The following is a 24738-nucleotide window of genomic DNA, read 5'->3' on the forward strand; positions in this document are numbered from 1 at the left end:
TTGCGTCAATTTTTGTCGCTCGAGAATAGTTACCTATCTCCACAGGAAATTTCACTAAAATTGCTAGGTAAAAGACAAACAGTTAATCACGAGAAGATATCAATCTAAAAATGTTATTTTAAGAGCGTATGCGTACGCTACCATTTGGATGGAAACCAACCGTGTTTGTATTTCATAACGTGGACATAGGGAAGTCTTAACGGCCACTCCGCAAAATTCACACCATAAAAGTAAGTAATGTTCTTGTAGTGCGTTATTGTCATCCGCGTCCATCAACCCAGCTAGACGTGTAATTCCAAAGGGTTTATTTATTCTTACCTGAGATTTAAACCTAAACAACATTGAAATGAAAATATTATTTCAATTTTGAATCGCAAATATTGTTTTAGCTTGGAAGAGAATTTCTTTTTTAGAATATAAGACCGAATAAATTATTGTTGATTTTCTTACAAATTATAATAATTAATTAGGGAATAAGTGAATATTCAAAGAATGTCGAAGATTTTGTTTAAAATCAACGGGCGTCAGTATGAAGGTATGTAGAAAAGATAAACTATTTAGGTAAAAGAAAGACTATTCTATAAAGAAATATACCTATTTATTTTTATTATTTAAGGTTCAACCAACCAGATATACGTGGGAGACCCATGCTTCGGCATGAATGGAGAAATACCACGTTCTCACAGAAAACCGGCGTGAAACAGCGCTTACGCTGTGTTTCGTCGAGTAAGTGAGTTCACCGGAGGCCCAATCCCCTACCCTATTCCCTTCCCTACCCTCCCCTATTCCCTTGCCTTCCCTTCCCATCCCTACCCTCCCCTATTACCCTATTCCCTCTTAAAAGGCCGGCAACAAACCTGCAGCTCTTCTGATGCTGCGAGTGTCCATGGGCGACGGAAGTTGCTTTCTATCAGGTGACCCGTTTGCTCGTTTACCCCCTTATTTCATAAAAAAAAGACCAACAGGCCACGTTTTACCCTAAATACTATTCGCATTCAACCCCAAAGAGAGCAAGAACTTTTGGGTACAAAAACTCTGTTGCACCAAAACTCGTTTGTCGCGCGGGAACCCTACATTTTCCTGGGACAAAAAATATCGTATGTCCTTTCCCAGGCCTAAAGTTTTTTTTTTTTTATGAAAGAAGGGGGCAAACGAGCAAACGGGTCACCTGATGGAAAGCAACTTCCGTCGCCCATGGACACTCGCAGCATCAGAAGAGCTGCAGGTGCGTTGCCGGCCTTTTAAGAGGGAATAGGGTAATAGGGGAGGGTAGGGATGGGAAGGGAAGGGAATAGGGGAGGAAGGGAATTGGGCCTCCGGTAAACTCACTCACTTGGCGAAACACAGCGCAAGCGCTGTTTCACGCCGGTTTTCTGTGAGTACGTGGTATTTCTCCGGTCGAGCCGGCCCATTCGTGCCGAAGCATGGCTGTCCCACGTATAAAAAGTATCTCCATACCAAATTTCAACAAAATCAGTTCAGTGGTTTGGGCGTGAAGAGGTAACGGACTGACAGACACACATTCGTATTTATAATATTAGTATGGATTTGTATTTATTACTTAAATAATGATTAATTGTTACTGTTATTTATCAAAGAAAATAATTTGATTTCTGAGCTTAGCTTACTTAGGACTTATATAGTTGACCTCTTTAACTTTTTCTTTCCCTCCCTCAGGCAATATAATTTCAATTTAAATATTGAAATTAGTTTAGCTACTAACTTGCACAACCTGGATTCTAGATACAAGTTATAATAATATAAGACGTAAGTGGAAGAAGTAGGCAACTAACATTTTATAACATAGGGCAGTTACTAATTTTTTTCCCCTAATAATTTGAACAAACCTTGTAACTTACTACTTCGACATCTGGCTAATATATCTGGCTATACCACAAAATATAATATATTAGTAGTACCAAGCTAATCATAAAATACACATTTTTTTATTTCAAATCGGCCAGAGAAAATTTCTCTGCCCTAAGTGTCTAAACACACTATGCCGAAGTTCCGCGGCGGAAATTACGTCAGCAATGTCAAACGCATACAATATTATAAGGCGACGGAATTTCGGCTTGGTGTGTCATCGCTCATCGGTAATTTAAAATACATTGCAAGCGGAATCATGCGGAAATTCCGCCGCGGAACTTCGGCATAGTGTGCTTAGACACTGAAGCATCCATGCAAAAAAACGAACAATTTTAAATTGTTAGTTACCCACTTCATTCACTTATGTCTTTGATTGTTATAGTAATGTAAAATGTAAAAGTATAGAGGAAAGAAATAATAATATTATTCTTTGCATTGAAATAAATTATTATTTCCAAATTGCTAGTCCGATTGTAATATAATAGTAGTGATAATAAATGTCATGTTTTGTGAAAACATGTAAAAGACAAAAAATGTAAATGTATATACTTAGGAAGTGTTTGCCAAATGTATCACTCAATTTATTTTTGTAACACGTGTTTCTCGCCGTGTATAACAATTTGTAAAATTATTTTGTGAGAAATAAAGTCTTAAACCGTAAATACGGCGCTTTCAGAGAGATAGAGAGCAAACTAATCATACCATCCCGTGAGATATCAGAAGACCCATACAAAATATATAGCATCTTCTTGTAGCAATAAAAATAAATTATTAGCAACGAAAAAATATATCCATTTAAATATATATCCCTGTTTTGGTGTTTTTTTTCAGCAGGAAAATATGAATGTTTTTTTTCAGCGGACGGCACCTACAGCCCCGACGTGTCGCTGAACGAGTTTATCCGAAACGTCGCCAACCTGCGCGGCACCAAGAGCATGTGCCACGAGGGTGGCTGCGGCGCGTGCGTCGTCGCCGTCCAGGCTGCCCTGCCACCGGACAACGAGGCGAAGACGTTCGCTGTCAACTCTGTAAGTTTTGAGGTCTGCCGGCTGACGGCGGATACTTTCAATAATTATTACTTTACTTTAATTATTACAATTAGGGACTAGCGATAAAGTACGTCACACGATTGTCATGATTTTTAGACTCTTGTCGTCATATTTGTGCGACCCCCGTGACGTCACAAAATCGCTATTATTATCTTAAAATTAAAAACCGATATTTAAAGTTTCGCTATCTAAATATGTCACAAAACTTAGGACCCCCCATCTCTTTGTCACACTTAGTCGACCCTTTAGGTTACGTAGTAACTATTTAGTAGTGTGCTTTAGGTGTGACATACTTTATGGAATAAACCCTTACCAGTGTTGCGTAGCGTTCATCTTCTTAAGCAGCATCTCTTTGAACTTCATTCACTGCGTAGCTCCGTAGAGTACCGCTCGAGGATTGAATCGTGTTATGTCGGCACTACATAATAGGCGAACGCGTTGGCCGACGCGTTCGCCGGCGCGCTGGCCCAATGTGTAGAACGGGCATTCGCGCGTTGGCGGTAGGTATTTCGCCTGTCCTACACATTGGGCCAGCGCGCCGGACAACGGATCAAAAGCTTATAAAACTGCCGCACTCAGAGACGTTTAATGATGATTAAACTTCAATTTAATGAAGAGTTTGATAGATAATGTATGGAGATCAAGTCAAAATCTTCATATAATAACTATCAAGTAATTAATTATTCGTCTTTGAGTGAGGTAGTAACTCTTCGAATAACGTTAGACGATCATTTAACTGCGTCTTTGAATTGATCACCCTGCTCTTCGTGAAAATTTTCCAAAAAAATCTAAGCACACGGCAGTGCGCAGGCCAAGTTCCAGCAACATGCCGCGCGTCGTGCACTATTTACACGAACCGTTTCGACACACCTTTGACCACCCGTAGCTCAGTGCCAATTAGAGAAAAATTTTGACCAGAAATGTTTGATCCCACCAAAAACATACCTGTTAAAAAGGGGGCCAAGTTCCTATCGCCTAATTGTTCACCTAAAAGAAGAGAATTTTATCTCCGTACTTACAATAAAGTAGCCCCCTTTTTAACAGGTATGTTTTTGGTGGGATCAAACATTTCTGGTCAACATTTTTCTCTAATTTGTATATCCAGTGCCTTGTCTCCGTGCTGTCCTGCCACGGCTGGGAGGTGACCACAGTGGAGGGAGTCGGGAACCGTACAATGGGATACCACGACATCCAGAACCGACTTGCTCAGTTCAACGGCACTCAATGCGGGTACTGTACACCGGGATGGATCATGAATATGTACAGGTAAGGTTGAAATCACCATCGTAAGAGGCCGATCAATCCGTTCGGAGTTCGGACTGATCGCAGGCTGTCCCGACCGACTCGTGCACCTATACGGGAATGTACCATCAAAGAAATTGATTTATAGGCAGATGGCGAGACTATGATATTTGGTCGGGCTTTGTCAATTCAGTGTTAGTCGTCTGTCGGCTGGGTTTGACATACCGTGACCAAATTACGTTGGTCCGCCATCTATCTATCTATATATATAAAACTCAAAGGTGACTGACTGACATGGTGATCTATCAACGCACAGCCCAAACCACTGGACGAATCGAGCTAAAATTTGGCATCCAGGTAGATGTTATAACGTAAGCATCCGCTAAGAAAGGATTTTGATAAATTCCCACCCCAAGGGGTTCAAATAGGGGATGAAAGTTTGTATATATTATAATACTTCTTAACGCGAGCGAAGCCGCGGGAAAAAGCTCGTCTGCCTATAAATCAACTTCTCTGATCATACAATATGAGTAAAAATTCCCGTTTACGTATTTATGAAACAATATCTTGTATTAGATATTAATAATTATAAGTATAATATATTTAAGAAGCTTTTGTTCACTCAAAGTTAATGTTTAAGAATTACGTAATACAATTTTATCATAAATCAACTTGCTTCATGAGCAACTTGCTTCAATATATTTAATATATTTTTGTCTCCTGCAATAGGTAAAAGACGTGGAATTAAAATATGCAGAATTTTCATGCAATTTCTAACTTTTCCATTTTTATTATGTTCACAGTTCATTTACGTATTCAATATTCGTCGTGATATTTTACCTCAGTCCTAAGATCTTCATCGTATATTTTACAAAGTTATTTTACCTTGATAAAACTTACATAATTCATTCTTTCAGTCTTTATACATCTAAAAATGGAAAACTGATGTCATCAGAAGTAGAGAACTCATTTGCTGGTAATATATGCAGATGTACAGGATATAGGCCTATTGCAGACGCTTTCAAATCATTTGCAGTCGATGCTGATGAGAGATTACTGAGCAAAGTTAATGATATAGAAGATTTAGCTTTGCTTAGTAAATGCAGAGTCAAATGTAATGCTACCAGATGGAAGGAAAATAACATTGAAAGTGATAGTGAATGGTGTATTGTAAATAAAACATCTAACAATACTTTAACACTCGGAGACAATGTATTTAAATGGTTTAAAGTTTATAATTTGAGCGAAGTGTTCAAGATTATTTCTCAAAATGTGGATTACAAATTTATTGCTGGAAACACGGGACAAGGTAAATAATTAAGTTGAATAAAGTCAATGTTAAATTATTATATTCATCATTAAACTACCTCTTAAAAGTAGGACTTCTTAAACAAAAATAAAAATGATAATTCAGAGAGACATAAAAGCGATATTTTATAAACTTATTATATTTTTTAGGTGTTTATCATGTTACAGAATATCCACCAATCATTATAGACATTTTCAATGTTGTGGATTTAAAGGGGTACACTCTTGATATAAATTTAATAGTAGGTGCTGGTACGACGCTTACTGATATGATGGAGCTATTTACAAGAATATCAGTGGAAAACGAAGACTTTTCTTATTTGAGTGAATTTGTCAAACACTTGGATTTAGTAGCACATGTGCCAGTCAGAAATGTTAGTATAATTCCTAGTGACAAACATCTATGTAATCGACAAAATTATAAGATAAACTATTGGAACAAATTATTATATTTTTAGATTGGTACCATTGCTGGCAACTTATTTTTGAAATATACAAACAATGATTTTCCTTCCGATCTCTTTCTACTGTTTGAAACAATTGATGCAATGATCACAATAGGTAATTTGATTTTTGTCAACAACCTCCATGTTTCTTTGATTACGTTTATGTTAACTTATTTCTTTCAATCTTCAGGTTCGGGGGTTAATAACAGGCAAACTATGTCTTTTTCCGAATTCTTAACAATCAATATGACTGGGAAAATTATCATTAACATAATGCTTCCACCGTTACCACGCCTATGTAAGATTAAAACTTATAAGGTAATGTTTTATTTTATGGTATACAATGTTTTTTTCGCCTCGCCTCCGTGGTCTAGTGGTTAGAGCGTCGCTCTCGACTCCGGAGGTCGTGGGTTCGAATCCCGCGTTGGAAACATGTTATTTCCAAGTTTGGTTAGGACAATGCAGGCTGATCACCTGATTATCTGACAAGTAAGATGATCCGTGCGTCGGATGGGCATTTAAAAAGTCGGTCCTGCGCCTGATCTCTCGCCAGTCGTGTCGGTCTTCCATCCCACTGGGTTATGAGAGTAAAGGAATAGAGAGTGTTCTTGTGTACTGCGAACACACTTGGGCACTATAAAATTACTCCTGCGTACCTGGTCTGGTTTCAATGAAACCAGCCACCGTCACCGAAACCGGTGTGGGGAGTATTATATTTATTGTTATACAATGTTTTGTATATTTAAGTTTTCGTGCACGTTAAACTTTCCTTTTCTTTTAGATTATGGCTAGATCTCAAAATACCCATGCAATTGTAAATGCTGGGTTTCTTTTCAAATTTAAACCTAATCAGAATATACTTGAGAAAGTCAATATTGTTTATGGAAATATTTCACCATCTTTTATACATGCAACTGAGACTGAAAAAATTCTAATAGACAAAGATCCCTTTACAGAAGAAACCTTACAATTAGCTTTAAAAAGTCTGGATGCTGAAATCGCACCTGAAGATGCACCCCCCGAACCTTCTGCCAAATACAGAAAACAATTAGCTCTAGCGCTATATTACAAGGTAAATATTTTTATAGAGTTATCATATTAAAATATTAATTACTGTGAATAAAAATGTAATGGTAACAAACTTCCAGGCAATTCTATCTTTGTGTCCTGAAAGTAAAGTAAATCCAAAGTATGTATCTGGTGGAAATGTGATCAAGAGAAATATTTCCCAAGGCACACAGACTTTTGATACGGACGAGAGTGTGTGGCCTCTTAATAAACCAATTCCTAAGCTAGAGGCATTAGTTCAGTGCAGTGGTGAGGCTACATTTGCAAACGACCTGCCAGCTGAAATCGGAGAAGTTTTTGCAGCTTTTGTTACTGCTGATGTACTCCCTGGTAGTATCATAAGTGGTTTCGATGCAACTGCAGCTCTTGTAAGTGATTTAGTTCAAAACAATAAAACTGATAACAATAAAATAAATATAACTATATCAAAAAATTTCGATTGTTACTATTTGCTTTTCTAGGAGTTGCCTGGAGTGCAGGCATTTTACACAGCAAAAGATATTCCTGGCAGTAACACCTTTGCCCCACTCGATTTTCCTCTCGTGACTGAAGTCGAAGAAATACTATGCAACGAAAAAGTTGCGTTTCACGGTCAACCAGCAGGCATTATTGTTGCCTCCAGAGAAAAACTAGCGATTGCTGCTGCTAGGCTAGTCAAAATCAATTATGAATTTATATCGGTTAAAAATCCTGTGCTTACCGTTCACGATGCTATAAAATCTTCTGAGGCTAGTGATAGAGTAAAAACAAGTATGGTAGTGGATCCAACTGATATTGGTAATGACGTCAAATCAAAAATAAACGATCAAGTGTACTTCGATTCACAATACCATTATTATATGGAGCCCCAAACTTGTGTAGTAAAACCAACAGAAGACGGTTTAGATGTTTATGCGTCTGCTCAATGGATGGATTTAATTAATGTAGCTATTGCTGGGTGTCTTAATGTTCCAGTAAACAGGTTGGTTTCGTTGTTGTGTCGTTTTTTAGTATTTGGGCATTGCTGCGGGTCCTATTAACTGTTAATACATTTTTAGAAAGTACTAAATTCTTAAACATTTTTTTTACATTTTCAGTGTAAGCGTCATAGTGCGACGAGTAGGTGGCGCCTATGGGGGTAAAATTAGTAGAGCAAGTCAGATAGCATGTGCGGCGGCTTTAGTATCTTATCTACAAGGAAGAACCTGCAGATTAATTCTACCAATTGAGAAGAACATGTCTATATCGGGAAATAGATCACCAACGTACTGCAATTTTGAGGTAAGCATAAAAGCCTAGAGTCTTACCCTTGAAATAGTATGCTAAATATCCAAATGTTAAAAATATTAAGCGGAACAGTTATAATTTTACAAGAGAAATAAACAATTTCAAAGTAAAAGTTACGAATATGATAAAATTAATTAAAAATATAGCAAAGATATAAATAAAGTAATTATTTTAAAGAAAGTGGCAAGCATCAACAGCTTAGAAGTTAGAATTTCAAAATTAGAAACAAACCCTCCTAAATTTATTTTTAATTACTTTTAATTTACGATTTCGTTTAACTAAAACCTTTAAAAGGTTGGAGTAAACGCAGAAGGTGAGATACAGTACTTGAAGAACAAGTACTATCAGGATCTGGGATGCTCCATCAACGATTCCTTCACGTCCATCACCGTGAACCACTTCCCCAGCTGCTACAACTCCAGTAGGTGGCATATTGAATCTTACAACGTGATCACGGATAAATCTTCTATGACCTGGTGTAGAGCACCTGGTAAGATATTACTTTGTTTACCCCCTTAAAAACTATTGAAAATAATTTAATAATGCGCATCGTACGTACTGAAAACAATGCATTAATCTAGTGTATAAAATACAATTTTCTTTATTAGCCGAATAAGATAAGTTTTATAACCATTACAATTTAAATTGTGAAAACATATTAATGCACACTTCGCTTTTTAGCAACTACAGAGGGTATAGCAACAACAGAATACATAATGGAGCGAATTGCCTTCGAAATAAAGAAAGATGCAATTGACGTAAGACTGCAGAATATGAAAAAAGAAGATAACCCAATACCAGAGCTGATAGACTATACTAAAAAAATATCAGATTATGACACCAGGCTAAAAGCAGTAGTCGATTACAATAAAAACAACCGTTGGAGAAAACGCGCAATCAAATTGCTTCCAATGACATACGATCTATTTTATTTAAGTCCATTCAATGCCATAGTGTCTGTTTATCACAGAGATGGTACAGTATCTATAACCCATGGAGCAACTGAAATGGGACAGGGTGTGAACACTAAAGTAGCCCAAGTAGCCGCCTACGCTTTGGGTATACCGCTAGAAGACATAAGTGTCAAACCAAGCTCCAGTGTCACATCTCCGAATTGCATGGCTACAGGAGGCAGCGTAGGCAGCGAATGTGTAAGCTACGCGACCCTAAAAGCCTGTGAAATCATCAAAGAAAGATTAGAAGAAGTAAAAAAGAAAATGGATAATCCAACATGGAAGGAACTAGTGAAACAGGCGTATCAATCGGGAGTATACTTACAAGCATCATATCAATTTACTACGAATGGACCAATAAAACCATATGATATTTTTGGTGTCGTAGTTCTAGAAGTAGAAGTTGATATTCTTACGGGGAATCATGAGATTTTGAGAGTAGATCTCCTCGAAGATACTGGGAGAAGTTTGAGTCCCTCGATTGACGTTGGACAGGTAATTAATTCTTTTTAAACGTTTAGAAAGGTTGAGAAATTGGCAATAAACGCAATTAAGCCTACCCGTAAGGGATTTTCAGAAAGGTTATTAAAACAATTTGTAAGTTGATTGCCCTCCAGCTGTAGTTCTTTCTGAGTATTGCGACATAAACCATTTCTCATTACTAGGAGGCAATTGTTTTACTGGAATTGTGTTGTTTTTTAAGATATAAATTAATAAGTATCTGTACTTTTTTCATTTCATCTCTCTCTACGAAAGTTATCGTCCTTTTTATAATTTTGAAAATGATATTGCATATTTTAAACAAGCAATTTGCCATTCAAAAACTCAATTTCAGATCGAGGGCGCGTTTGTAATGGGCCTGGGGTATTGGACATCGGAGAAGCTGATATACGACCAGACAACGGGGAAATTACTGACCGACCGGACCTGGACGTACAAACCCCCGGGGATCAAGGACGTACCCGCCGATTTCAGAATATATTTCCGCAGAAACTCCACCAACGAATCCGGGGTTTTGCAGTCGAAAGGTATATTTAATTATATTGTACTAGATGACGCCCGCAACTCCGTTGTGCCAAAACTCGTTTATCGCGCGGGAACCGCACATTTTCCGGGGATAAAAAGTATCCTATGTCCTTTCCCGGGGCTCAAAGTATATCCAATATCCATACCAAATTTCAGCAAAATTGGTTCAGTTGTTTAGGCGTGAAGTGGTAACAGACAGACAGATAGATAGACAGACACACTTTCGCATTTATAATATTAGTATGTATTAATTGAAGACGTGAGGGAAAGAATCGGGTAATTATTAACAGTATAAAAGTGCGGTTTTTTGCATAAATTGAAGAAAATGATTTGAAGTAAAAAAAAACTGTGGATTTTATGTGTAACCAGATACATTACCCAGATAATGATGTAGATAAGTTACAAGGTTTGTACAAATTATAAGGGAAAAATGCGTAACTGTCCTCATATTATAAAATGCTAGTTATGTGGTTCTTCCACTCACGATTTTAAACGAAACTTTTTCATTTAATATGGCGAGCTGTCGCAATGTCTCGTGTACTCGTCTTACCCAAATCCAAATAATATACAGGGTGTAACAAAACTTGATAATACTTGAGGGTGTGTAAGAATTCCTTGTTGAGATTTCTCTGTGAAAGAAGCAGCGCTGAAAGACCTTTTTTTTCACTTATGTATGGACAAGCGCCCCAGCGTCAGGAGTTTCCCCATACAAAAGTGATAAAGAAATTGGTCTTTCAGCGCTGCACTTTCTCAGTGAACTCTCTACAATGAACACTTACACAGTACACACCCTAAAGTATTATCACTTAGTTTTGTTACACCTTGTAGTTGCGGCTAGAACCCGCAAAAATGCAGCAACACCTGGTTTCAAACATTCAAAGACTTTATTAGCATCCAAGTATAGTATACTGTAGTGTGCGGCTCACCTCCCTGCTATATAAGTTAAAGTAATTAGTTATTAAGTCAGTAATTAAACATATTTCACAGTGACAACTTTTTTAATCAGTCTCCCCTAAGCCATTCATTGCAATACAATATACAAACTCAGCACCTTGTACAGGCGGTTGATTATAAAATAGTAATTAGATTGTAATTTCTTAACTACTTATGTAACATAATATTATGTAGTTTGAGTTTTAGCTACGTCTAGACTAGTTCCGACCGACTAAAACTAGGTAGTGGGTAAGGGGCACCCCTTTTTGTTTGCCTTCGACGCCCCTTTTTATCCGGCGCCCTGGCAGTCGCCCAGCGTGGAATACTAACGCCGCTACTGATTGTTTCAGATATTCCGTGTACTACGTAGCCACACTTTGGGTTTCATTCATATAGTGATATACCTCTCACCTTTACATGTTACGTACCTACTCGTCTTTCAGCAACTGGTGAACCGGCGCTGTGCATGGCTGTGGTGATCACCCATGCTCTCCGGGAGGCGGTGCGGGCGGCGCGCCTCGACGCGGGGTATGAAGACCAGTGGGTGCAGTTAGGTGAGACATTGGGTCGATTCAGACCGCAAAGCGACGCATAGATGCGAACTTCATCTTAACGTCACGACGTCGTCAACGTGGAACGGTGCGGTAACGTGGCACGTTACGTTGTCGTGACGTGCAAATTTACGTCAACGTAACGTGAAAATGCACGTCACGACGCCGCAACGTTTTGCACGTCACCGTGCCTTGTAAAATTCTATCTATTCGTATGTTATTCGAATAGAAAAAGTGTACGGTACGGCAACATCACCGTAAAACTGCACGTCACGTCGGCCGACATGGCTCGAACCGTTACGCTTGCTCAGTTAATACTTAATGCACAATAGATATAATTTTACAAGGCACGGCGACGTGCAACGTTGCGTCGTCGTGACCTGCATTTTCACGTTACGTTGACGTAAATTTGCACGCGACAACGTAACGTGTCACGCTACCACACCGTTCCACGTTAACGACGTCGTGACGCGGACATGTGGACAGGCCCTAACATAATATAAACTACAAAAAACTATTGACACACGTTTTCATCTCACATATAAAATATCCTAAAGGATTCACAAGATCACAAGTGGAACGTGAGAATCATATTTTTATTATCCAACTCCGATACTGTTTCCAGTGCCGGTTTTAGCTCTACCAACGCCCGGGGCGAGATTTCTTCGGCACCCAGGGTGCTGGTTGTTCTTAAAAAAGGGGCGCCCCTTTTTGTTTGCATTCGTCGCCCCATTTTTATCCGGTGCCCTGGCAGTCGCCCAGCGTGGAATACTAACGCCGCTACTGATTGTTTCAGATATTCCGTGTACTACTGAGAATATATTCATGGCGGTCGAACATAAAATAGAACATTACAAGCTCAAGTGATATCAAATGTGGCTGACGTGTTGTTTTTGCATTGTATTTCATATTAATAAAATCTGTGAGATCAAATACAAGATCCTTTTTGGAAAGAATACTTCCGACTATTATTGTTTTATTATTAACTTCGTGTTGCCCGCAACATCGTTGCGCGAATTTTGTTTACCCCTGAAAACGTTTCGGTCCGGGACTAAACTTGTGGCGGTACTCACAATTAGCGCCACATTCCTGAATCGCGCTATCGAAGTTTTCTAAGTGCGTTGGTATATACGACAGGTGACATTATCCATGTGGGCTTCGGCCTCACTGATCAGTCGGCATACCACCTCGGTCGGAAGATCTTCCTTTGCGGCTACCACGCATATTCTCATACATTATTAGTTATTACATGTCCTTTCCCGGGACATAGAGTACTCCATAAAAAGTTTCGTCAAAATCGGTTCAGCGGTGCGTGGCGAGGTAACAGACAAGCAGTCTATCGCATTTTTATTGTAAGTGCAGTTATTATTGGATAGTGTCTATGTTCAAGCCCCAAAAATATACTTACCGCCGTACTCAGAGACATTTAATTATGATTAACCTTCAATTTAATAGACATTCAATTTGACAGATAATGTATGGGGCTTATGTCAAAATTTTTAATAAATTACATTTAAGTAATTAATGTTCTACTCTGAGTGCGGCAGAAAGACTTTATAATCGAACGAATGTAAGTTACCAGAATTGGGCTTCAGGGACCTAATTCTCATAAAGTCTCAAAAATATATCTCACTCTCTTATTCGCGCCGCAAGCAACATTCGAAATATAAGAATCGGGCCCTAGAGAGCGAACGCCTTTATTTATGAAGGTGAAACAAGAAGTGTATCAGCTTTAATTATAAAAACAAAAAGGGCTGGGCCTTTATTAGCTATTATAAAGTTAAACGACCCAATTCCCTACATCTGCTCCCTTTGTAGCCCTTACTAAAAATGTGCGGTGTTTTATATTTATAGAGTCAGACTAATTAAATTAATATAGACTGTAGTCTGTGTACTAATTGGGTATAAATTGAACTAGATTTTGCTCTAAAATTCGTACTTATATACAGGGTGTAAGTTGTAACAAAACTAACGGCCGTTCCCAATATTTGATCTATCTCTGGTTTTGCCCTACTATACAGGGTGTAACAAAAATAAGTGATAATACTTTAGGGTATGTACGTGTTCCTTGTAGAGAGTTCACTGTGAAAGTAGCAGCGCTGAAAGACGAAAAATTTTTTTCACTTTTGTATGGACAAGGGCGCGAGCGTCACGAGTTTCCCCATACAAAAGTGAAAAAAAAATTTGGTCTTTCAGCGATGCTACTTTCACAGTGAACTCTCTACAAGGAACACGTACACACCCTAAAGTATTATCACTTATTTTTGTTACACCCTGTATAGAGATAGGAATAGCTTACATTAGACATTAGATACATATATTTTATGTCAATTCAATGTTAGCTGCGATCGGTTGTAACTTGTATGTCAAACCAGAGATAGATTGAATATTGGGAACGGCCGTAAGTGATAATACTTTAGGGTGTGTATGTGTTCCTTGTGGAGAGTTCACTGTGAAAGTAGCAGCGCTGAAAGAGTAACTTTTTTTCACATTTGTATGGAAAAATTCATGACGCAGGGGCGATTGCCTATACAAATCCCAAAAAAATTGCTCTTTCAGCGCTGCTACTTTCACAGTGAACTCTATGTAAGGGATACACACCCTGGGGTCACTAATAAGTTTCACTTGGGGTCCATTTTAAGAATTAAAATGATCTTCACGGTCCGCACATAAAAAAATAAACAATGTAATTATAATTACAAAAATTACAAAGGTATTTATTTACATATCAATGAGAAAACTGTCAGTTTGTTGCTTGTTTGGAGTGAAATTGGTGCAAGCTATTGACATTAAATCCTGGAGATCAGTAAGTCGAGACCTAAATATATTTTGAACGAAGTTCATCTTCGAACATGCTTGGTCCGCACACAATGGGTCGGCGCCGCGGCGGTCCGGACGCTGACCGCGGTTCCCCATTTGGTGATCCCTGCCCTAATTTTACGCGATTAAGTTTCCATTCGATATATTTCGAAACATTAAACTAATGAGTCGAAAAAATGACTTTAAGGTGACTTATAGTCTACAAGTTCCTTGCTCCAAAAGTTTATCTATACATCTATACATATAAATAAAATTAGAGTGTCTGTTTGTAATATTCAAAGAACCGTTTTTACTACATGCATATGAATATATAAACGACACATACACCAAAACAACATTTTTTTCAATTTTTGTCTGTATGTCTGTCTGTCTGTTTGTTCCGGCTAATCTCTGAAACGGCTGGAGCTATTTTGCCGGGACTTTTTTTGGAAGATAGCTGATGTAGTAAGGTGTAACTTAGGCTACTTTTTAACCGACTTCCAAAAAGGAGGAGGTTAAATTTTACTTTTTTCATATTTGTTAGCAGACTATCCATCTTTGTTATTATACTATGTTGACACGGACGAAGTCGCGGGCAACAGCTAGTCGTTTATATAATACTAGATGACGTTCGCAACTGCGTTGCGCCAAAATTCGTTTATCGCGCTGGAACCCTACATTTTTCCGGGATGAAAAGTATCCTATGTCCTTTCCCGGAACTCAAAGTATCTCGATTCCAAATTTCAGCAAAATCGGTTCAGCGGTTTGGGCGAGAAGAGGTAACAGACAGACTGCAGACTTTCGCATTTATAATATCCACCTTTGCTTAGCAAGCAAATTATCATAAAGTACTTGACATAAGCCTGTATTATCCAAATGAATGATACGTTTTTGTTCAAGGCTCCAAAATCCAAATTCCAAAGATATTGGTTAAAAGTTAGATAAATAGGTATACACTTTTCATACGTGATTAAGTTTGCATTCGAAATACATATTTCGAAACATTAAACAGCTAATGAGTCGAATTTAAGGCGCTGTGGTTGTTGCAACTACGTAAAATGGGTTTCTTAAAACACGTTTTTAGTAAAGGAAATGTCATTATCTAATATTATATAAAATTCTCGTGTCACAGTTTTCGTTGCCATACTCCTCCAAAACGGCGTGACCGATTTTGATGAAATTTTTTGTGCTTATCCGGTATCTATGAGAATCGGCCAACATCTATTTTTCATCCCCATAAATGTTAGGGGTAGTCCACCCCTAAATTTTTATTTTTTAGACAAAATTTTTAATTTCTATTTTTTTATGATACAACATGCAAATATACATACAATCCTAAATTTTTACTTTTTTGTCACTAACCCCTATTTTTTTATAGCCATTTTAGTAATTTAATCATTGTTCATCCCCGGTTTATATGGCAAAACAACGTTTGCTGGGTCAGCTAGTTTAAGTATAAAATAAGTACCGTTTTAAAATTGAGAAAATTTCCTATACGCAAAGGTACAGTACACAATTTGAAAAATTCTGCTCCATAGAAAAAAATCTCAAAGATGACTGTTATAACGCTGTTTTTCATAATTAAATCATTTTATGGCTAAATTACACACTTTCTAGAAAAAACAAAAAATGTAGTATGTGTCGTAACCTAACCTAAACGATTTGATATATTTGATTTGTGTAATACTAAAAACAAAAGGTTTTTACTCCTATTATCAGCGAGCGCGTAACAGCCACTGTACAAGGCGCGCTGATATTAATGTTATTTTAATGACCTTAACGTCGATATTCGTACTGACAGACATCGACCTGCTTATTTTAGGGACCACTGGGCCTTAAGTCACTTTTTCTTCAAGTTAAGTCACTTAAGTCACAGCTTAGTGTACAAGTTCCTTGCGCCGAAAGTTTTTATATAATACTAGCTGTTCCGGCAAACGTTGTTTTGCCATATAAAGTATTTCGCCCATATTATTATTGCAGTGACTAAATAATTATGTCACCATGGCAACGTCCATCCGGTCCGTCCATCCTAATGTAAAACATTCCAAAATCAACAACTCCTTATAAATAAGAAATTAATTGAAAAAACAGTTTCCAGTAGACCAAACTGTAAATCTAAACCATTCTCGAATCTCCACGAACACACACAAAAAATTTCATCAAAATTGGTCCAGTCGTTTAGGAGGAGTTCAGTCACATACACACGCACACAAGAAATATATATATTAAGATTAGGCTACTGTGATCGTAAATTTCTTCTCTTCACGATTTTCATGTACAGTATGAAAATACTTTGAATCCGGAAAACTCTTTGTCCAGAATAAATCACCACTCTTTTCAGTGCAACCAAGCTGAGGGCGACATTTGCTAGAATATATTCTTATTATTAAAGCCATTATATTAAGAGGATACACCAGGGGCTAGAGAAATGAAAGTACTTGTAATATCTATAGCTGTCTCCCTTAACTCAAGCCTATACCGCAGAACGCGATAGAGACAACTGCAGAAAATCCAGAAAATCAACGATTCGTTGTCCCCTGATTCCTTCTCCAAAACTTAACCGATTTAAGTAGTTTTTTCATTAAAGATTTAAAAAAGGATTGAGCTGTGTTCCTATGTTTTGCTTTTTTTGTATAATCTAGCCAAATCTGTTTTCTAGATGTTTGAACACAGCGGAAAATCTGGCCATTTTTTTGGGTTTTTGAACGTTCATATCTTATTTAATAATTAAATTATGAAAAAAAGAAAACATAGGGACATTGTATTAGTGGCCGTAGATATTCAGGAAATAAATTATAACTCTACTAGCATTATTCAGGAAGGAAACAGGGGACAACGTTTGTATGGAAAAAAGGGCGGTGTGGACTCCTCTTAAAGCCATGAGTGCAGAGTGGAAGTAGATAACTAAAATTTTACAACATAAAAGCAATTACACATTTTATTCCCTTATTAGGGTTCCGACCCAAAGGGTAAAAACGGGTCCCTATTACTAAGACTTCGTTGTCTGTCCGTCTGTCTGCCTGTCTGTCTGTCTGTCTGTATGTCTGTATGTCGCCAGGCTGTATCTCAAGAACCGCTACAGTTAGACTTCAGAAATTTTCACAGATTGTGTATTATCTATTGCCGCTATAAAAAGAAATACTAAAAACAAAATCTTCCCGCTTCTCCGATGATATACTGCTGAAACTCAAAATTTTGTCTATAATTAGGTATTCCAATAGAGTTTACCTCGGTTTAAACTGTGGGCGTGTAGCAGAAACTTTATTGGAAAACAACCGGAATTAAATATTCAGGTCCCGCCCAATCCGTGTCATTTTACACTTAGCTCTAATAAAAAAGTCATGCTAGGGCTTAGAGTTAGTTAGAATTTACAGGCATTATTATGAGGTTTTTTTTTTTGTAGTTTTACTAGAGACTAAATGATGCCCGCAACTCCGTTGCGCCAAAATTCGTTTATCGTGCGGGAACCGTACATTTTTCCGGGATAAAAGTATCCTATGTCCTTTCCCGGGGCTCAAGGTATCTTCATGCTCAGCAAAATCGGTTCAGCGGGTTGGGCGTGAGGAAGTGACAAACAAACACACTTTCGCATTATAATATTAGAAAGTATGGTTATCACCACTGAACCGATTTTGATGAAATGGAGATACATTTTGTGAATATGATTTTTATCTCGGAAACTGGAAAGATATTATGTGGTTTCAGAGCAACGAAGTTTCAGGAAACCTTCTAAGTCACAATGATTTTGTTTTATTTAGACGTGGGAGAGCCATGCTTCGGCATGAATTGGCTGGCTCGACCGGAGAAACACCACGTTCTCACAGCCGGCGTGAAACAGCGCTTGCGCTGTGTTTCGCCGAGTGAGTGAGTTTACCGGAGGCCCAATCCCCTACCCTATTCCCTTCCCTACCCTCCCCTATTACCTTCCCTTCCCATCCCTACCCTCCCCTATTAACCTATTCCCTCTCTAAAGGCCGGCAACGTACTTGCAGCTCTTCTGATGCTGCGAGTGTCCATGGAAGACGGAAGTTGCTTTCCATCAGGTGATCCGTTTGCTCGTTTGCTCCCTTATTTCATTAAAAAAAAAAGTTTTTTTTCCTCAAATTCTATCCCTCACATCAATATCGTCAGCCAAGGCCTTCTTACTATTCAACAAATGGGTCTAATAAACTTCAGCCTCCAACCAACTTGATTAATTGATAAGCAAGCCTTAACTAACACTCTCCTCCAGCAGGATAATGCGACAGCAATTCAACAGACATTTGACAGTATATTGTACAATTTTCACTTGTAGCATTGCTGTCGCAAAATACTAATCGCTAATCAGTAATCTCCCTCCGGTTCTCTACACTACAAGAGCCGTTTTGATCTTGTATTTTCTCCTCTATTAGAGCTGGCGCGCACTACGACTATTTGTCGCGCGATTATTTTACCGACCGACCAAATTTCAAATAAAATGTCACCTTACGAAATAGGCTATAGGTTTTATTTTCTACCGACATTTGTCTAGTGACAGATGCTGCCGCTGCTTTTCAATGGCGTAGGGCAAAATGAATCCTATAGCCTAGGTCATAAAGTGGCGTTTTATTTTAATTTTTATAGGTCGGTAAAATAAAATGACACTTTATGAAATAGGCTACAGATTTTATTTTCTAACGACATTGATCTAGCAACCCATGCCGCCGATGCTTTTTAGTGGCGTAGAGTAAAATGAAACCTATAGCGTATGTCGTAAAGTGACATTTTATTTCAATTTTGGTCGGTCGCTAAAATAATCGCGCGACAAAAAGTCGTAGTGCGCGCCAGCTCTTACTTAAATTAAACTATTGCGAAACATTTCAATAAGATCATGTCAAAAACACAATTCCACACTACATTTTCTTCCATTATTTAAGCGTTCATGATATAATCTTAGTCCTTATTTATGAAACTGTTGCAGTACAAAGCGTACTGTCCCTATAAGAATTTAAAACTAGGTCATAACTCCTTTATTTACGAGTAAAATTAATAAATAAACTAAAAGTTAATTAGTTTAAAATATTCGTTTTACAAAAAAGTAGCAACCCTATTTTCAGGGTTGAGGTTCGTGCGATACTGGACCCCATTATGTTTGAAATAAGGTCGATAGAGGAAACAGTTTTTATAGAGTGACGTGGGAAAACCACGGCCAGGGGTGTAATGGGCGGTACCTGTACAGTCACAAGCACAAATTGTTAATTTGTTAATTGTTTGTTTAACTGATTTTTTAATATATAACTCTTACTAATCAATGAAATAATATTATTGACAATATATTTTATAAATGCCTGATATATTATAAAGCAGTTAGATAGGCGAGGATAGAAAATTGTGTATTTAACTAAACATTTAACATAATATTGTTATCTATACACTATATATAGGTACTACTTATTGAGTATTTTCTATAGCATTGAGATTTGACAATCGCGGTCGATGATGGACAATCATAGACGAGTAATATAATATTATGCTACCACGTCTGGTCCATCGTGAATCACGATTCAGAAAAGAATTCACGATAAAAAAATTAATGGGCAGACCTTCGGTTCACACTCCTAGAGGGTGCAGGTTCGAACCCGGGTGGAGGCGTGTACCTATGAGACATTTTCTGATCTCAAGTACATAATACGGACGCTCGTACGGTGAAGGAAAACATCGTGAGGAAATCCGCACATAGTTGGTCCCAGACGTATTGACTAGTTCTTTCCTCTGGACTAAGCCGACTATGATGCGAGAATGCCGTATGCGCTTGGGCAACCATACGGACATTTGAAAATCTTGTCCCAGGCACTACAGTATCTGCGGAGTGGTTACTTCGCTCTGAAAAATACTGTATAAATCATCCACAACGGATGTAAGGCCTAGTTTTTTAAGAAGGTAAGTGTTACTGTAATTACTATAAAGAAGTAGATGATCCCCGCAACTCCGTTGCGCCAAAAATTTTTATCGCCCGGGAACCGATCATTTTTTCGGCATAAGAAGTATATCCTATCGTCCTTCCCCTGAATTCAATGTACCTCCATTCCAGAAGCGTAGCGTGCCTTGGCGGGGCATAAAGTATATGATGCTAGGAGGCCCTAAGGTATGGTTGCCTTTTTTTTAACTTTAAGGAATGGTTATTAATAATTTTGCTCACGTTGGGGCCCGAGGGCCTCGTATAATTGATTTTTCCTGACATTCCCAGCAAAACCGTTTCAGCGTGATGAGGTAATAAACAGACAGAAAGACACACTTTCGCATTTATAATATTAGTATGCTTTTAAACATGTGTATTCAATGTTATCACTTTTGTCACGGAGTGTACTATGCACCCCTCCCACGGCAACCGCTGCAGCCTCGGGTAATAGAGCAGCTGTCTTTGTACAGACGACGTGTCACTGAGACCTATTACCACGTCTAGGTAAGTAAATACACCTAGATTTATGTGGACACTATTTGTCTAGAGATGATCAAGACTTCGACAAATCCTTACTATGGCATCCATACTATAAAAAACGAAAGTGTGTCTGTCTGTCTGTTGCCTCTTCACGCCTAAACCGCTGAAACGATTTTGCTGAAAATTAGCATAGAGATACTTCAGTCCCGGGAAAGGAGATAAGATACTTTTCATCCCGGAAAATTGTACGGTTCCCGCGCGACAAACGAATTTTGGCGCAACGGAGTTGCGGCCGTCATCTAGTAAATATAATATTATGTAACATGTGAATAATCATGATTAATGTTAATTGCTAATTAATTATACTAAAGCTGCGCTTCGATTTCCTATAGTTAAGCATGTACCATCGTAGAAATTGATTCATTGCAGTTGACGGACCTGCGTCATTTGGTCGGATTATGTCAATTCAATGAAAGTCGTAATCTGTCGGATGGGTTTGATATAACTCGGTTAGCTTTGTCCACACTGTGCCTTTTTCTGTTCGTCAAGGGCATGCGTTATAGCGCAGGCAACAGCGAACGTGAGGCATGCCCGCGACGCATGCCCTCTAACCGTATCCAAAAAACAAAAATGATAATGTTGGCGCTGCGTTCGTTGACGCATTCAATTATTGAATGCGCCAAAACGAAAGTTGAATGAAAGAAGGTGACGAAAATTTAAGACGAAAGCGCATAGTGTGAACAATGGACATAGCTATTCTTCCATACCATTCTATTGAAGGCCTATGAATCGACTTCTCTGACAGTACCTCGATTCTACTTTTGATTTTAATGCAACATAGATTCTATGCATAACATAGATGTATCTTCGTCGTTGTAATCTTGGTTATCTAAATAAGTATAAAGCTGGCCGCATATACACGGCCGCATACGATTTCATAGAAGAAGAGTAGCAGAGTTCCGATGGCATAGAATCCATACAAAATCCATTATCTGGCGCACACCCAGCGCCCTGGGCGAGATTTCATCGGTGCCCAGGATACTGGTAGTGGCCAGGGACTTGCGGCGCCCCTTTTTGTTTGGCTCGGTGCCCCCTTTTTCCGGGGCCCTGGACGGTTGCCCAGCGTTGCCCCCTCCTAAGGCCACTTCTGTGCATACCTTCGTTTTTTTTCGAACTGAACGATTTCCTCACGTTCGTTTCAAGTGCCAGGCGGCGGGTCTGCCCCCCTAGACAAGTGGCAAAACGCAAACACGCTAACGCTACTAAATGTATGCGATTTGACATAAGTCATCGCTTAGCTAGCGAATACTAATGTCAAATCCATACATTTTGTAGCGTTAGCGTTAGCGCTAGCGTTAGCGTTTTGCCACTTGTCTAGGGGGGCTGGGCGTATAAAAAAACGTTTGCGCTAGCCTCACAGAATTTTCCGAATGCGGAAAACGAAATACGAGTTACATATTACGAATATATTATTATTAATAATTATATTCGTAATATATTATAAACAAGCGCACCCGCAATTTAAATAAGTACACATTTTTACGAATGTAATCATTTTTTGTCCAACGCCTACATACGCCCATCATCCTATCTATCTAAACTTCGTCATGACTTTTTCACTATACAATATTGTGTATTTTTAAAGAGACTTCAAATAAACGTCGCAATATCCTCGCCTGTTCATGCGAAAAAGCAAATACACCTTTCTGCAATACGATTTCTACGATAATAATATAATTAGTCGCTTGGTCTGTGTGTAATTGGCAATTATTTTATCGATATTATAATATAATATGAAACAGAATAATTGTTTTTGTTATTATAGTCAGTGGCGTAGGCAGGCGTGGGCAACCTGACTTTGTGTTGTTACTATTGTTGGTGCCCCAGAAATAAGCTAGATTAATTCTGGGGCACCAACTTAAAATACTAATAGTATTGTATCCGATACTGAAAATACACAAACGGATAAACAAATCTTTAAACTGAAAAAACTTTAATAACTTTATTTGCAACCTATTACAAATCATCAAAATGATAAATGAATAATTATTATTTATTACAATTAATTCAAAATCTTCATGAAATTACAGTTAAGTAAATAAAATTCTTCACTGGGTCAGTACTCAGTACCCACTGCAGTCAGTTAGGGCCTTGTTTACAAAATAATAAAAAACTTGAGAGGTGTCAAGGGACACCCGAATGGAACGAAGTGATTTCTTATGTTCAAAAAACCTCATATACAATACACAAAATTATTATTTTTAACAAAAAATTAAAACCGACTTCCAAGGTAAAAACAATAATAACATCTATATTATATGAACTAAAAAGTATTAAATAATGTTTCATATCTAATAGTGCCTTTTTCCGAATTCGGCTAAAAATCAACTATTTCTGTACTCAATCTTCATCATTTTGAAGTCGGTACCAGATAGCTGAATCTTCAGTCTGCCAGAATATTTGAAACTTTTGGAACTGGCACCGACTTCAAAATGATGAAGATTGAGTAAGTAGTCTAAGTACAGAAATAGTTTATTTTTAGCCGATAGGAAAAATTATTTAATACTTTTTAGTTCATATAATATGGATGTTATTATTGTTTTTACCTTGGAAGTTGGTTTTAATTTTTTGTTAAAAATAATAATTTCACTCTTTTTAACCGACTTCCAAAAAACGAGGAGGTTATATATTCGGCTGTGGATATTTTTTATTTTTTATTTTTGTATGTTCAACCACTACTCCGCCGTTTGTGAACCGATTTTCAAAATTTATGTTTCGTTATATTAGGTTTCACACCAATTTGGTCCCATTTTCGCAAAAGTGGTGATCTGATGATGGGATCCATGAGTAATCGAGGGAACTCCTCAAAATTTATATCGAAACATATGGTGATTTTGGTTTTATGAGAAGCATCCTAAGCATATGCTACCAAAACGCAAGATTTTGCACCAAGGTATACTATGGTTCCGAAGATACTAAGAGAACTCCGGATTCCTTATAGATACAAGTTTGGGGGTTTAGGCGTTGTTTTAAGAACTGAAAGCATATGCTACTATGCAAATTACATTCATCATCATCATCATCATCATCACTACCATGTCAGGGTCACCAATGTCACAACTCACATGGTTGTATATGGATACAATATACACACAACATCATAAAATATCATCAGTCATCACGTTATGTCCTTATTTATTTGGTACATTTCAAAGCGATTTTAATACAAAAAAATATACATAATGTTGTTTGAAAATACATAATATTTCAAGTACCACAAAATTGAACATAAGTAACAAATTCAACTCAAAATACTCCAGAGCGTAAGGCACACATTTGGGTTGGACTGAAGGAAACGGGGCACTATGGAAAAAATACTAGAAAAATTTTTCGTCATAATTTTAACCTCTTATAACCACCCTTTTTGAATGTACTAATCAATAGGGGGCGCCAAGGGAAGCAAAAAAGCTCAGATAAACTTTTCTCAAAAATCAACCCCTGTCGAAAGACAGGCCGAAATGTGACCCTCGTTAGCACGGAGAAAATACTTAAAAAAATTTGGATGAAAAAATTCAACCTCTTATAACCACCCCTTTTGAATAGTACACCAATCGATAGGGGGCGCCAAGGGGAGTAAGAAAGCTCAAATAAACTTTTCTCAAAAATCAACCCCCGGCCAGATACAGGCCGATATACGAACCTCGTTAGTATGGCGAAAATACTTAAAAAATTTTGACGACAAAAATACAACCCCCTATGACCACTTCTTTTTATTATACCAATCGATAGGGGGCGCCAAGGGAAGCAAAAAAGCTCAGATAAACTTTTCTC

General features: G+C 37.9%; 1 protein-coding gene across 1 annotated transcript; it reads left to right on the forward strand.

Moving 5' to 3' along the window:
• Nucleotides 1-492: 492 nt before the first annotated feature.
• On the forward strand, nucleotides 493-12578 carry LOC121734953 (probable aldehyde oxidase 2). The gene is made up of 16 exons (XM_042125599.1): nucleotides 493-535; nucleotides 2728-2897; nucleotides 4024-4184; nucleotides 5078-5469; nucleotides 5619-5842; nucleotides 5927-6029; nucleotides 6105-6232; nucleotides 6696-6986; nucleotides 7063-7350; nucleotides 7444-7943; nucleotides 8059-8242; nucleotides 8543-8738; nucleotides 8930-9696; nucleotides 10037-10229; nucleotides 11604-11714; nucleotides 12508-12578. The coding sequence occupies exons 1-16, from the start codon at nucleotides 493-495 to the stop codon at nucleotides 12576-12578; spliced, it is 3822 nt and encodes a 1273-aa protein (XP_041981533.1).
• The last annotated feature ends 12160 nt before the right edge of the window (nucleotides 12579-24738 follow it).

The sequence above is a fragment of the Aricia agestis genome, chromosome 16, assembly GCF_905147365.1.
Source record: "Aricia agestis chromosome 16, ilAriAges1.1, whole genome shotgun sequence".
NCBI classification, from domain to species: Eukaryota; Metazoa; Arthropoda; class Insecta; order Lepidoptera; family Lycaenidae; genus Aricia; species Aricia agestis.